General features: G+C 41.6%; 1 protein-coding gene across 1 annotated transcript in view; it reads left to right on the forward strand.

The window, feature by feature from the left end:
- Positions 1-13,348, forward strand: part of cut (homeobox protein, cut) — a 126,685-nt gene extending 113,337 nt beyond the window's left edge. Inside the window, 6 exon segments of the mRNA XM_018444603.1 lie at positions 884-1,196; positions 1,198-2,123; positions 10,845-11,181; positions 11,635-12,271; positions 12,359-12,617; positions 12,944-13,348. Of these exon segments, the coding sequence (XP_018300105.1) occupies positions 884-1,196; positions 1,198-2,123; positions 10,845-11,181; positions 11,635-12,271; positions 12,359-12,617; positions 12,944-13,278 (2,807 nt within the window). The 3' untranslated portion in view covers positions 13,279-13,348.
- Positions 13,349-17,193: the final 3,845 nt, after the last annotated feature.

A 17,193-nucleotide genomic window follows, 5' to 3' on the forward strand; every position in this document is an offset into this window, starting at 1 on the left:
AAACGCAAACTTCGTGCACGCAAATTTGTGGACGATATTCGCAATATTTGCCCGGGCCAAGCCATTGTTTCGGGGACAGAGTTTATTATGAATCGATCCAAGCTGACAGAGAGAGCACGCGATGAGAGAGAATGAGAAAGAGATACCCTATACATGCAGAGAGCCAGAGGGATACTGCAACGTGTCGCCCCTTCTAAATCAAACCGACTGAATCCATCCTTCTACGTCGTCGTCGCTTGCGTTCCTATCTTTCCGATCCCGCTATTATTTCCTTCGACCGTAACGGAATAAGACCGTATTTACGTAAAGGTTTCAAACATTTCGTATGCTGAGATCACGTAGCAATATAAAATCCTTTTCGAGACCAGTCTCGATGGTATTTTAAAAAATTACACAATACTTCTCAAACAGTTACGTTTTTGTTCTAAATCCTTCGATATTTCGTACTCTGATATTCGCGACAAATACGTCGCAAGACAAAAAAAATTGCGTCTTATTTGACGTGATTTCTCAAATCCGCACGCGTCATCGCGATCAACATTCAACGCGAGATGGGCGATATCCTTACGTCCACGATTTCTTTCCGGGCGATCGGCAACGTCTCCACCAGTCTTCCTCTCGTTGGCGTCCACGTCGCTCCTCGTTTGTACACTCAAGCGTGGATTATGATCCGACGAAGTGTCGAAAAAGAGAGTCTCGGTCATCCGACGTCTCTGAAGATGATCAAGAGAACCGAAGTCACCGGTCGATTTTGCACTTTGAAAGAGACAGCGCGGACAAACTGGCGATCAGAACGGGACCAACATCGCGAGCCGAAGTTAGGTTGAATGTCATGTACGTGAGATCGTGCTGACGGGCTCCCTTGTGTTTTTGGTGGTTGCAGGTGGATTATCGTCACCCCTGCAGCGCGCCTCGACCGCCTCGCCCCACGGGGTCGGAGGTGTGCCACCTACGTCCCATGTGTCCTCCCAGCAACCACCGCCACCGCCTCCGACAGCAGCCTCCCTCCCTCCACGTTCCACCCCGACGCCCTCTTCGGCCACTTCGACGACTTCGAGCCTCCTCTTCCCGCCACCCCTCCAGAACGTCGAGACCTTCGGCTCGTTTCTCGGTGAAGAAATCGTTGCCAATTGGAGGCGGACATTGGAAAGGTCTATCATGAGCCAACAACAGCAACAGCAGCAACAGCAGCAGCAGCAAACAGCAGCAACAACAGCAGCAACAATCACAGCCATCTCAATTAAGCCAATTAACTCAACAGCAACAACAATTACAGCAAGCCCAACCGCACATGGGTTTACACCCGCCAACAACGCCAAGTAGTTTAAATCATCTTCCGTCGCCGGGTGCGGATCCATCGTCCACTTCAAACACTCCGGTGAAATCGAACACACCGATCGGTACATCCTTGGGCAGTTTAGATGTCATTGAGAAAGCGCCAACGCCAGTATCGGGACATGAGACACCAGCCCCTCCAACACCATCCTCCACAACCGCCTTGACATCGCCACCGAGTTTCCAGCCACCGACGTCGATGGTGGAAACTAGTACCACTTCAGCTTCCATTAATGGCAGCGGTCTCACGCCCGGCATACCAAGTGCACCGCCCCCGAAGAGTCCGCCTGATCAAGAATCATGTCACAATAATAATAATAGCCATCATCTAGCAAATAACAATATCGGTGGACTAAACGTTCTCGATACGCTGAAGAGTCCGTTTCGATTTGACGATCGAACGTATCCCTTCCGATTCGGCGACGAGTTCGGTGCCGCCGGTATGGCCGGTCGGCTGGGCGAATCCCTCATTCCAAAGGGAGATCCCATGGAGGCGAGACTGCAGGAAATGTTGCGTCATAATATGGATAAGTACGCCTCACAGAATCTTGACACTCTTCATATAGCCAGGCGGGTGCGCGAACTATTATCGATACACAATATCGGTCAAAGACTATTCGCCAAATATGTTCTCGGGTTAAGTCAAGGCACGGTCAGCGAGTTACTTAGTAAGCCCAAGCCTTGGGACAAGTTAACCGAAAAGGGCCGCGACAGTTATCGGAAGATGCACGGTTGGGCTTGCGACGAGAACGCCGTGATGCTGCTCAAGTCCCTCATCCCCAAGAAAGGTGAGTACCGATCATCAGTTCCAGCTCTCTCTCTCTCTCTCCGTTTCTCACTAAGTTTTTTAATTTTTATTTCAATCGTTTCGTACAATTTCTCGACGCGCCTCTGCGTAACGTCCGACACGACGAAGGCTGGGTCATCTGACGTCTCGATGTCTATGAAGACGGACGAGACATCGTAATTACATATGCCGCCACATTGTAGCGGATACTTGTGGCAATCATGATTAATTTCGCTTCCTTCCACGCCTCATAAGCGCGATAAACCGCGTTTATGATAAAGTTCAACGTGATCATTCGAGGATGTGCGGTCGAATAGTTTGCTATCTTAAGTGTGTAATTACATTGTTAATCACATTCCGTCTTCGATTCTTGAGACAGCAATTCCTACAACGAGTTATCCGCCACAATGTACTTCTGCCTTCATCGTCGACGACGAACTTGTCGATTAACTTAACTCTCGAAAATCTTCCGCCTCGCACTGCCAATAATCCATCTCGCCGAATCACTAACCACGAGCTGTCAGCTAACCTTTCGGCTGTCTAACGCGGGACCTGATGGTACTTCCGTTCCCTCTAACTGCACCGCGGGAAAGGAACGCTCAAGAGATCTCATCCCTCTTCGTGTACACGCGAATCATTAGGGAGTTAAGTATGCGTTGGTGACATCGTGGGCTTTCGCTACGGTTAAGTTAGAAGAATGAGACAGATAAAAATCCTACAAATCATTGATAGAAGTCAATTGCAGTGAAATAATCTATGATTTTGTACAACCTTGCAATAATTGTACACGAATAGGAATTAACAGTTATAATAAGTTTATCTTTGTATAATTATGAGATAAAAAGTACTTCGCTACATCGCTATATCGTGTTATTATCAAAGCCACATTATATTCAATATTTGATGAAAAAGAACGTTGTATCTAGACTTGAACAACTATAGTCTTAATTAAATTACGCAGCTCGTTGGCATACCTTGCCCGCTATCGATTGTATGCTGCGTTTGGCAGCCATATTGTTTAGACTAATAGCTCCTGGGAATAGGAAGTCCCGGATGAGCACTAGGTAGGGGTGAGATGTATAAAGGGCTCCGCGGTATATAGAAAGGGAAGAGATGGGGGAAGAAAGGAAGATCCAGTGGAGAACATAGAAATCCCAAATGCGTCGATCTCTTTTATTATCGGAGAGTAATTTACACTTTTCCGCTTGCCACGGCTTTGCTAGATTATAGCGAGTAAACGGTATTTTATCTTGGCATCGCTGTGAACATTCTCATGATACACTCATAGTAATTAGAAAAACATTTATCCTCGGTGATAATAGAGTTATGTTTGACAAGTACATGAGTGTAATATCGTAATAACTTTTTTTTTACGCGCTTCATTCACAAAATATGCTCTCGCAACGACGACATACGTATGAACTCGCAATACACGACCGCTTGCGATCCCTTCCGCTTTTTTGTAAATATTAATATCAATCGCGCAGGATGTTGACTCAATGCCATCATTTTCCCTTCACGTCCGGTGACGAAATAAAACGTGTATAAAATTCAGTCGGAGCACGACATGCGTCCCGCATCAATGGATTGTCGGTTTCCGTCGGATCTCTGGTAACAACAATCACGGGACATTACAGCGGATAGGACAGAGTACACGCGAGAGAGGGAAGGATGGAACACAAATGGAATGAAGGGTTAGGGCGATCGTAGGGTGGCGGGAGGGAACCGGTGACAAAAACTTAGGGGATCGTAACATTTCTCGATACGTCAGCCGTAAAATTACAGGGACGCGTGTATTATTTCGTGGCGTGAGCGCGGCAGTAAATCAAAATTGCAAGAACCACTGCTAATCCGATTATTCGGTCGAAATTGGTCAAGGCGTCAAAAGAAAAAAAATCGTAATAAAAAATATTGATGGTCATTGTTAATGTTTTAAATACTATTTTTTAGCGCCGTATTACTTCAAAATTTTATTTTAGTTCTCAATTAAACCACATTTATATATAGCTCGTGTATTAAACAATTGAGGCATGTCATGTTATTTGCATAAATAATTAATAGATACTACGAATCAAGTTTCTTTAGATTCAAAAATAATTATAATCAATTATTAAAAATCTGTATTAAAAATATAGCACACCATCATCAATACGTTTCTCTAGTTATCGGATTAATCATTCACTGTGGCCGTTTGTTCGTATGAATCATGGTCATAAGCCCTTTGTGATCGTAACGAGAATCCGCCGTGATTCAATAGCATAAATATACTTGGAGTAATGTCCGAAACTTCTATAATCAGACGTGATTTATGGGCAAAAATCAGTGACTTTATAAAGCCTGAAAGGCGCCGCCTAGCTTTGGTGGAGGTGTCGGTTAAGATAAGTTTGCGTCGGGCTAAATACCTGATCTAACGACTCATCGCGTGCTCTATAGACAAGCACAGGCACAATATCAACCTGTCACTGAAAGCTTTATTGTGATTTGTGAATCCCCTTTGTGATCATCTTATTATTTATCATTCATTAAAAATTGTACGTTTAAAAATTATTATTATATAATAATGATAACAATAGTGAGCTACTGATTTTGAGTCAAAATGATTCTGTATTAAATCACAATTTTTATTATGGAAATATCACAAAGTTTATTCTTCGATATCACGTAAATCGTGCGCATAATTATCGTGTACCGAGCAAAGGCTCTATTAGTCTTTACAGTCTGCTTCACGCGATATTCCTCAATCTTTACACTCATACTTATTTATGAACGTGTTAATTTTCACGAAAATTTACTCGCGTCGAGGTCGCTATATTGCTGACAATGAATTTATTCGCGTGTAGTTCAGGGTGACATGATTTGGATCCAGTTAACGTTACTCAAAGTTCTCGGGTCTTCTGATGATCTAAATCACTATATAAATTACGCAGATAGCTTTCAGTCAGTCGCTTAAGATAAGCCGCAAAAATCGCGCGTTCGTGGAAACTACTAATCCTACGACAAACGTATCTGGATCTTGGCCCACTATTCAGCACGGCACGTCTGAGTCTATATTATTGCTTGCGCGGAGTGCTACAACACAATTGAGCTAAGCGCAACCAAGAACAACGTGAGATTACCGTAATAAACATAGTTGGTCTAACTCCAAGTCAGTTTATTGCAAAATTTTGTTTCCTGCAGCGGTGAGTGCACGTCGCACACGTGCGATCCGCCGGAGTCTCCCGGAGACTTTTCGCGACGACCGTCACGGATGAAAATCATAGTTACGATGATTTGTAACCGCAGCGAGAAACGTTGCGAGCCATACTCATAGTCATATAACTATGATTTCCGTACGAATGACAGGACGTTTATGCTTTTATAACTGATATAATTATTGCATTTTATAGAAGAGCATGAATAGGTTTTTTTATTATTCTCACTTTGTAATTAGTGGTGTTTAAAAAGAAACGACTAACTCAAAGTATACATAGAGAATAGTGTCGAACCCAAAAAAGTATTCATCCAACGATTGCGATTATAAAATATTTCATCTGCGTACGTTGACCCAATTCGAAAAAGAGATAATATTATCGAAGTGCGACAACGATTTCAAAACTCATGTAATATTTACGCGTGACAATATCAGCTGAACTACATATATACTCAAATACACATTAAATAAAATTACGATTCACAGAGGTCATCAGAAGACCAGCTGATTGTTCGTCTGTCGGAGAATTAGATTATACTATACTTTTTACGGAAAAATTATTTATTATTTACGAAGATTATAGTTGAAACTTTTTCAAGCAGTTTTTAATCACAAAATAGTCTTAGCTGAAAAGGTGAATGAATTATACATACAGACTGAAATCAGAGTATCGCGGAATTCTCTTGTATGATTCTTAAGGGTGTATAATTTTAGCTGTATAATATCTACTGTAAAAAAATCAGCAAAAAAATCAGCTAAAAAGTCAATATCAGCTAATAATAACAAAAAAAAATTGTGACAAATATATCCTAAAATCAAAAAACTAAACAAATAATTTTATTTATAATAGCTTTATGCAACAAAATGACCATATTTTGGTGTCATTTTAGGCAAATAATTTTTAAATGAGTAAGTGGATCCAAATAAAGTTTTGCACGAATATTAAAATTTTATTAGTATATATAAAAAATTTGATTCGTAATGTTACAACCTTATTAAATTTGTAAACAAGTACTACAAAACGTGATTTACATAAAAATCAAGGCAAACAAAAATATTAAATAATTTTTAAACCAATAAAGTTTTTAAACTAATAAGAGAATGTTCCAATTTTACATAGATACTCTAGACATGCTAATAAAACAATCTATAAAATTTGAATATTTTTGATAACGCTTTGAGATGTGACACGTACATTCTTAAAATTATCTGTCTATACAAATTGAAATTAATTCATTGTGAATCACTAGCAATCTGTAAGATCGAAATGGTTCAATTTAATTCGAAACTATTTTTTTGCTACCAACATTGATTATTCTTTAATTGTCCAGAAAAGAAATCGACACGACGATGCCTCGCGGGTCTACGGACGTCATATATCTCACCGTTAGTTGAACAAGCTGTTGTATGTAACGACATACCTCCACCCGCAAAAGTAACGAAGAAAATACTTCTTGTATACAGGTGCGCGCACAGGTGCACGCAAACGGCTGCAGAGCGCAACGCTCCCAACTGTATCCCGCGCGAACAAGTTTCGTTCATTAGCTCCGCCTCGCGCACCGATTTTATCGGATCTCATGTACCGCTCGTATCCTTCCACATCTTGACGCCTCGCCGCGACGAGACACGTTATGTGCGCACGACCTGCTCAGAATTTTCGGGTGCAAACGCGTCTTGGTTCTTAACGATGATGCAAACGAGGATCCGATGTTGAATGCAATCGTATACTAGTCGATAACATCTAGTTTCTCCTCAGGATTGATACTTTAAACTGGATATTTGAAGAAACTAGCATTTCGTTACTTATTTTATATTTCCAGCATGTCGCTGTGTTGCTAATTAAATTACTTAATAATTGTCCGATCGACATTCTGTGAGATATTTAAATTTGCATTTAGATGCATTGTGCAAAAAATGATTGGAATGCGCACGGTAAAATACGAACAAATATGTGTACTTATTCTGCTTATCTCTAAAATGACATCATTACGGTAAATATATTTCCTCTGAAGTACTGATCAGCGAATTAGCATATCGTGGACAACTCACAAAATATTCATTTCTTTTTTAATGAGCAGCATCGAGATAATGAAATTATTGGATGTATTTATATCGACGTTGCTTAAATATTATATAACAGAATATACACGATTCTCTCCGAGTTGACGTGCCAATTTTACGAAAAAATCGAGTTGACGCGAAGATCGTAGATTTCCATACACGGCGCATGCACGCGCGCTCTCCACAAATCCCGCATGCGATCGTGAGTTGCAACGCGTAGCGCTCGGAAGCATCGTAACCCGTAACTCCCGCAACAATCGGGTGAATTTCTTAAGTCACCGTTACCGGCGAACTCCCACGAAATCGTTCCAGATTTTGTAATCAGGTCCATTGTCGACGTTTCTCTCTTATTTCGCGCCGCGTGCGCGCTCGTGTGTGCGCGGATCGCGTCGCGTGCACGTGCATGCGTCGAGACAATTTTACGGCGCGAATATAATTGCCGCCGGTACGGTATGGTTTCCTTTCCGGCGAAACACGCACGAGTACGCGTAAGCGTACGCGAACATTTCCTTCGCGCGTTGTCGTCGCGCCTATTGTATACCGCGAAACGGACGCGATTGTTCTCTCTTTCGTCGATTCTCCGTAACCGGTCTTTGATGCCGCGACGCGATCGGGACGCACGTCGACCGTGACGTTTCGCCATCCGCAGGTAAGACGAAGGTGCCAGCGGCGGGCGCGCAATCGCTGAGAAAAGTATGGATTTAGTGCGCAAAGCTCGTAACAATGCGGGACATACCGCGACGTTGCGAAACACCCGGGCCATTTTCCAAGCGACTTTATCCCGTCATCGAGATTTTTCAAACCGTGAGAAATTGACGCATGTGTGAGCGATCGAAGTAGCGATGAGATGAAAATCTTTTATCATCCAACTGTTGAGAATATACAATGCACTCACGCTATATTTTTCAAAGTCTGATTCTAACACCTTTCCCGTCATAATGTAACATCCTTCGGAACTTGATGAAATACTCCTAAATCTAATTTCATTAAAACCTACTGCGATACACACGCTATATTTGCCGCCTAAAAGTAGCACACAAGTTGATTCGTGATTAAGCAAACTTGTGGAAAAATATTTCTTAATTGAGAGAAACATTGTGAAATTGCGGCGATACTGTTCATTGTATCTGGGCTAATGAGAATGTCTGTGGATATATGTGACAAGTAAAGAATTGCGCTCATCGTCGTTGTATGTTGGACGCGTCGTAAAGTATTGCCCGCGATCGCGTTCGTCCGATAATATTTGTTGCCCGACTACTTATTCTAGATTTCCTATGAGAAAGTTGCCGGAGGATGTTGGTTCTCGAGCGTAATAATCAACCGGCGCGCACGATTCCGTACGATGCGCGTAAGGTTTCCCACGTGATGCCGTCGAAGTACGGAAAGGAAGATGTTAGTGACGCAAGTAACTAATCTCTCACCATCAGTTTCCAACAAGATTGAGCTACGCTGTCATGTGGCAGCATTTGGTTTGCACGATAATAGTATAGAATTTCAAAGTGCTATATATCAAAATTAATTATCTTCAATAATAGCAATCAACAAGCGTTTAAATACAGCAGCAAAATTGTGAGTCGGCGATGAAATTCGTTCATTTTAATATTCTTTTTAGATTAATTAAACCTATGTAAAACCATAATCATACTACCGGTTGCCAATTGAATTATACGATTGTGACTGGCGATTATTTTTCAGTCAATTGCCAATCATAATCATAATCCAATCGGCAATCGTTGTGTGATTACAGCTTAACGTGATTCCTCGAATGGAGCTTCAAATATTGCTATTGTTACCGCAATTCAAATGATATATTCCGTTCGATAATGATAGCGTTGATTTTGGGATCGTAGATAGCCTACAGAAAAGACGTAACAGTGACCTCATTTCTTTTATCTCGGTACACCCCCGCAAACATTTCCTATACGTAGCATAATCGTTACACATGCTTCTCCGAATTCAGTGATAAAATTGCCAATATATAACACAATGTATATTTATAATATGATAAAAATTTATAACATTTGTTTATGAGCAATCTTTCTGACACATTGCCAATTACCTATGTTTGCCAAGAGGATTATTTTATATCGGTCATCACGATATCTATAGTTTCTCATTTTTGAAATTACGTCATTAATAGCAGCCAATCTTAATAAATCCAGAATCTGTTCTACGAAAGAACATTTATTAATTCTACATGTATATTCATAGGCGCATGAAGAGAGCAGAAGCATAATCACGCAAGCACGAGTTTGTTGGCAGGAATTCAAAAGTTGCGACAATGCGCGATCGCGCGGATATGCATATACGTCATCATTCTCTCCTTTCCCGATTTCACTTGAATGCTTCGAACCACCCACCTGATTGTCAATTGCATGAACATTTCGCTATCGTTATCTTAATCGGCAAGCCTGTCGATTTCTTCTGACGAAGGTACCATTACCTATCAGCGTTAGAGCGTATAATATGATGGAATGCAACTCACATTATTGCTAGGGAAGTTAAATTTCTCGTGAAGGATGTATGCTATACGATACTCTAATCAGAGAAGCGATGAAAAAGAGACATTATTCTTCTTCTTAATACGGCACTCGCCGCGGACGTTGCGATTGCATTAGGATTAGAAGCAATCTACACAACATAAATAATACAAGATAATGATACAAAACGTAGCTCTCGAATCTGGTAAGAATCGTTCACTACACTCGCAATCGTAGAAATACAGTGAATTCCATGCACGTTTAAGTAAGGAACATCATATCTTGATGGACAAATCGCTCGAAGATTATTTCTTCTTCCACACCGTCAAAATAGATACGGGATTCTTACGCCGCGTGTCAAGCCACTTTCTCTCGTCGATTCGCGTGCAATGCTCGCGAGAGCAATCAAAGACATGATCGGTAGTTCATTCGTCTGAATCTTGCAGCTGATTGGTCAATTAGACAGGAAACACGTAGGAGGACTACACTCCTGCCGACGTGCAAGGGAAAGACCGCAAGGGAGAGGGTCCAAAAGAGGATATTTTAATTATCGTCGTTGAGTATACTTTGCCTTCGGGTTCAGCACGCAGTTATCGATTGCGCGCATTATTAATTGCTTAGGAACATAAAATCATCCTCCAAATATGACTCATTATTAATATAGGTTACTATTTTCGAATAAACATTCTTCATTAGAAAATAAATGTAATTTGTAAGATCAATTTAAGATTTTACAACATATACATATTTATATATTATATGATGTAAAAAAATAACATCATTTTTTAAGACATAAAATTTTTAGCAGAGGAAAATGAGCGAAAATAGTAAATAACACTGCTACCAAAAGTCAGTTAAACATCGCGTCGCGAATTATTTATGTTTTTTATTCAAATTTATTTATATATATATATCTGATTATATTTCTAAGCCAACCAAACTGAGTAAGAATACACCACAAGTTGTGCCTCACCCGTAGAGTATGTTTCAGGCAAGGAACAAGGAATGCCAGCATTCGCACGTGGACCACAGGATAGTGGTCCGCAAGAAATGAATGATGAAAGATTGGCACATATTCTGTCGGAATCGAGCCATATGCAAATGAGAGGTGAGCACGAAGTATCGAACGATGCTGACAGCAAGAGTCCGAACAGAATCGGTTGCCCGAGTCCGTTCAACAAAGACAGACTGGACAGCCAAAATAGGAGACTGAAGAAGTACGAAAACGATGACATTCCCCAGGAGAAGGTAGTAAGGATTTACCAAGAAGAACTGGCTAAGCTGATGGGCACGAGAGTGGAGAATCTTCGTCCGCGAGAGTTCCCTAGGTAAGACCGACGATTAATGACGTGGATTTTCTTACAACATTTATATCGCAACTCACTCGAATGATACACAATCTCTGCCAATGCATGATGATGACTAAATGGATAATAATACACGATCGAATTAATGTCTTATGCTCGAATATGACACGAAATGTCAAGAGCAAATCATCGTTTCGTGCTAAGAAAACCTTATTTGAGTGGTGCAACTTCCTACATTATCTAAATCAAATAAAAATGCTCGATGCATTCGAATATGATATATATATACTATACATCGTATTTCGACTATATAATTTAAAAAAAAAAAAGATTTTTCTATGTGAAATGTAATTTGAAGTTGACGGTTTTGATGATATAATGTTTATGTACGATTACATTTACCGTGATTGATCATTATTGAGGACAGCACATGACCTCGATTGACCGTAGTGCGATCTTTCCACATTTTTTCAGTAGTACGCAGAGCGGTCTTCAAGGCATCGAGCGCACTCAGGAAGACATTCGATTAGCATTGGACGCTTATCACCGTGAGCTCCAAAAATTAAATGCCGCACCAGGTCAGAATCCCTCGATGACTGGACTGCCAGGATTGCCTGGATTACCAGGTTTGTTGGCGCTTCAACAACAAGCTCTTCAACAACATCATTTAGCCGCGAATGGCGGCGGTGGTGTTCAGGACTTGAGTTTAGGCAAAGTGGATCCGCGCAATAAAATGATAAACGGTGTGTCAGAAGAAGAAAAAGAGAAGATGGAAGAGGCAATGAGACACGCCGGAAGTGCATTCTCTTTGGTGAGGCCGAAGCAAGAATCGACAGGTCCTCAATCGACGCCTGGAGGTTCTAGCGCGAGTTCACCGCTTGGCAATTCCATACTTCCCCCTGCGATGACACCCAACGAAGAGTTCTCCAGTGCGGCGGCAGCCAGTCCTCTTCAGAGAATGGCCTCCATCACGAACAGTCTGATAAGTCAACCGTCCACCCCAACTCATCATTCGGCCAACCAAAGACCGCTGAAAGCTGTGCTTCCTCCGATCACGCAGCAACAGTTCGACCTGTACAATAACCTTAATACGGAAGATATTGTGAAAAGGGTAAGGGCCACGGTACGAGTATTAATTGTATAATTTATTGTTTGTACTGTATCTAATCTCAAATTTTTTCCTGCTGTTAATGTGCAGGTGAAGGAACAACTGTCTCAGTATTCGATTTCGCAGCGGCTATTTGGCGAATCAGTATTGGGTTTATCTCAGGGATCAGTGTCAGACCTCCTCGCGCGTCCAAAACCATGGCACATGCTGACCCAAAAAGGTCGTGAGCCCTTTATCCGGATGAAAATGTTCCTCGAAGATGACAACGCGGTGCACAAGCTCGTCGCCAGCCAGTACAAGATCGCACCGGAGAAGCTAATGAGGACCGGCGGCTACGGCGGCCTGCCTCGTAAGTTTAACTCAGGTCAATATAGATGTTTTGTTACTTTATTATCAACGTAGTTCGGGAGCTCTGGTATGTCTGTCAAGCACGACGTCATGATAAGTTGTCGTGTATCTTGTTGTGATGAAAAGCGACTTTAAATAAGCATGACATTTTTGTAATATAGACGCAACTTTATTTTATTATATAGAATGAGTTGAAAATTGTATTTATATGATATTCGATAGAAGTAAAAGAATTGCATTATTTGACGTCCGTAAAAGATGAGCTTTCGGACTATCAATTTTCTTTTATACTTGCTAAATTTTTTTAATCGAATTTTTTTGTTACAGCTTGCGGAACACCTATGAAACCAATGCCACCAACAAAACTCGTCCAAGAACAGCTTCAGAATGCAGCGAAGGCGCAAGCCGCCACCACCGATGATGTTGACCCCACCCGGACCCCATCATCCTCATACTCAGCTCAGCATGCAAGAACTCCAAAAGAAACAACAGCAGCAGCAGCAACAAATGTCACTACACTCGCCACATCATCAGATGGCACCGTCGCCTCTTCGAAGTCTTCATCCTCACATTTCACCAAGCGTATACGAGATGGCCGCCCTTACGCAGGATCTCGACACACAGACAATCACAACAAAAATCAAGGAAGCGTTATTAGCTAACAACATCGGCCAAAAGATTTTTGGTGAAGCGGTTCTCGGTCTGTCGCAGGGCTCTGTCAGTGAGTTACTGAGCAAACCGAAACCGTGGCATATGCTCAGTATAAAAGGCCGAGAGCCTTTTATTAGGATGCAGCTTTGGCTATCAGATGCACACAATGTTGATCGATTGCAGGCGTTGAAGAATGAACGACGAGAGGCGAACAAGAGACGACGTAGCAGCGGTCCCGGTCACGATAACAGCTCTGATACTTCGAGCAACGACACAGCCGAATTCTATCACGCGGCATCACCTGGTCCGGGACCTACTACCGGGAAGAAGCAACGCGTTCTTTTCTCAGAAGAACAGAAAGAAGCCCTTAGACTCGCTTTCGCCTTGGATCCTTATCCCAATGTGGCTACCATCGAATTCCTCGCCGGTGAACTAGCCCTGTCGTCGAGAACGATAACAAATTGGTTTCACAATCATCGAATGAGACTGAAGCAACAAACACCGCACGGCCAACCGGAACCGCAGTCGCCGCGAGAACCTGGTCAACCGTTCGATCCTGTTCAATTCAGATTGCTGTTAAACCAAAGACTGCTGGAGATTCAAAAGGAGAGACTAGGCTTAGGAAATGTACCTTTACCTTACTCTCCGTATTTTAATCCCAATCTGGCGGCCCTAGTAGGTAATGCACTGAAAGAACAATGCTCTGGTCTGGACCTCTCGATGAATGCTCTAAAGAGAGAGCCCAATCAAGAATTCGAAGACGAAGATGTCGACGATGCGATGAGTAATCTAGGTAGCGAGGACTCGGAAGGTTCGGCCAGCAGTATAAAGAGAGAACCTACAGAAACACCGACGGCACCCACGACGGTCAGGTCCAATAGAAGAAAACCCGCGGCACCGCAATGGGTGAATCCGGAATGGCAAGAACCAACGAGAGCAGGTGACGAAGTTATCATTAATGGAGTTTGTGTGATGCAGACGGACGATTATGGAGTAAAAAGAGAAGCCGAGGAGACCATAAGAATTGAACCGACACCAGTGCAAGATCGATATGAAGAAGATGCTCAAAGCGATGTCTCTTCCGTATCTGGCAACAATGGAGCCGATCGGGATAGTCCGCTTCCCAGTCCAAAATCTGGTCAAAACAGTCCAGTGACGTCGCTCAGACCGCCGTCGGCGCAACAGATGCAACAGTCTACGGAGGAAAGTCCGAAGGACGTGGTGAAACACGAACCGGAGGAAACGTGGGATTACTAAGACAATTCGAGGCACAAAATTCCATGGGGATTATCCGCGAGCTCGGTGTTTCTTCTTCGGGCAAAGTCGAAACTCGAGCGGAGTGTCCGACGTATTTCCAAGGTCGTATTGTTGAAATATGCCAAAACGACGCTTTATAAGAAAAGACGTTCCGCGAGGGTTACCGGTCTAGTTAAGTTTTAAATGACAAAAAACCAGCTATAGGACTCGATCGTGCGAGTCCTGCCTACGACGAGGGCATTATCATAGTGAGGCGAACGCGAAGAATCTAAAAAGATGTCATCAGAGAGGAAAAAAGAAGATATCTTGGTCGATGGACGAGCGCCAGGAGAACAAAACGATCAAAACTGAACGGAGCTCAATCAAAAGGACTCACATTGTGACGTTTTCTATGCGGCAAGTGTTACGAAATTAGTGTCGGTGCGCGCGGGTCAACGGCGAGATCGTATCATTTAGAGGACTGTGAAGTACAACGGAGCCGGCTGTGGAAGGACGACGGGCTCTCGTTGCAATTCGCTCGAAATTCGAGAGAACCCCGGCCGCTTTCGCTTTCGGATGACACCCCTCCCATTGATGAATGATCGATGAGATATCATTCCAGAGGAGGGGAGACTAGGAGCGGACTAGATAATGCACGGAAAACGGAAGTGGTCCGGGTTCGCCACAGTGCAATCTCCCAATAACTAATTGTTAGATCGAATTATTATTAATTTTTAACGACAATTTCGCGCGACGGAACGGCCGATTAATAATTATTGCATAATTGTGATTCATGTTATTGTTTATACTCGCCTCCCTGTATCCTCCATAGCGATTAAGCTGTTAATGTTGTATACTTCTCTCTCTATCTCCAGTTACGTACCTTTTTATCTCTTTCGGTTAAGACTCGACGTTTCCCTTTTCCCTTTCTCTTTTCCTACTTCTTGCTTATCCATCTATTTATACAATTGCGAGAATGATCACTTAAGACCGTTACCAATGTTATTATTATCACTGCTATTATATATAATTACAAATTATTAATATTATTATTATATAATTATCATTATTAAATATTCTCAATTGTCAAGAGCACTGTCATCGATTACTATTTTTACGTTGATATGTTGAACGGCGTTGCAGAATGTAAAATACCAAAAAAGAAGTAAATTTATTCGTTCCACGAGATGATTATTTAAATTTCCTTTTTCTATTTGTTGGGAACTATTAGCTGCGCTAAAATTCTTGGTGATGAATAATAATTATAATTTTTAATGATTTTTAATGATTATTATTTAATATTCTTTTGATTATTATTGTATTATATTTATATTACTGTATTATTAGGCTTATGTTATCATTATTATTATTATTATTAATCTCATTATTATATCAGTAATCATTATTTTATTATTATTAGAATCATTGTCGTGACAACAATGTGGCTTGTAAAGCCAATGTGATAGAGCTTATATCGCGATGATACATAAAAAGAAAAGGCGTGCGAGCAAAAGACGAATAAGCACGCCGATTTCACTGAATGAAGCGAGAGATTGCGCGAATTCGTGCGATTTCTAGCATATGTAAATATCTGTACAAAGGAAAAGAATGGAAGAAACTTCGGAATACGAAACAAAGTACTACATACATATATAAACACATACACACACACACACACACACACACACACACACACACAAAACACGCACGTATATATACACATACGATCTTGTATATTTACTTACTTACCACACTTAACTATCTAATAGCGTACGAATATATCCACGCAGACTAACAGCGGTACACACTGAGCGACTGCACGCTGAATTTTCACTTGTCGCAGTCGGCATTGCACACCGTAAGAATGAAGTCGCGTAATCAGTGACGAACGATGAGGTAAGAGAAGAAAGAGCATTGAGCCATGTGTTTCAATGATCACTCGTTGCGATCCGTGAAAATGCAGCGTTCGGGCTATTATAAGCGGCGCAAAAGGAAAACACATAATTATGAGAATTTGCCGTAAATTAATCGATGCCTAGAGAGAAGGAAAAATGTGCAGAAGACACTTCGAGGCGATTCAGCGAGACATTAAGAGCGAAAGGACGAGCGAATGAGTAAACGTGTGCGTGCGTGATGAACTTCGTAAGAGAGAGAAAGAGAGAAAGAGAGACAGTCCTCGAATTATTACGAATCAAACTATAGTATTTACCAGAATAAATTTTAATCTTCAATTAAATTCTAGTCCGCAGTTAAAAATAAAAAAAAAAACGAAACAAACGTGAATGATATTGTATGAGGCAGAGATGCAAGAAATTCGTGCGAGACGATCGCTTTAGAAGGGCATTGCTAAACGAAAGACCAGTGATCGATTGATTCTGTTTTTTCTCCGTTCCCCAATCCTTGATTTTTTTTAAGTTTTTCATGAATCGTCACAACGGAAGTCGATCAGACCGGATTATCGAATGTACATATTGCTATACTCGTGTGATTACATCTCGTAACTTAATGACGCTGATTCCGCCTGCTAATGAGTGATCCTGAGTCTTACTAAAGCTATGTACCAAATTTATTACCAGCTGAAAATTTATAGTTTACGTCACGTACATTATAGATTTTCAGTACTGGCAGTCAATTTTAGAACACAGCTTAAGTAGCTAGACGATCGACGAGAATACAATGCATAGCGAAGA

Source organism: Mycetomoellerius zeteki, unplaced genomic scaffold, assembly GCF_001594055.1.
Source record: "Mycetomoellerius zeteki isolate Tzet28-1 unplaced genomic scaffold, Tzet1.0 scaffold102, whole genome shotgun sequence".
Taxonomy (NCBI): Eukaryota; Metazoa; Arthropoda; class Insecta; order Hymenoptera; family Formicidae; genus Mycetomoellerius; species Mycetomoellerius zeteki.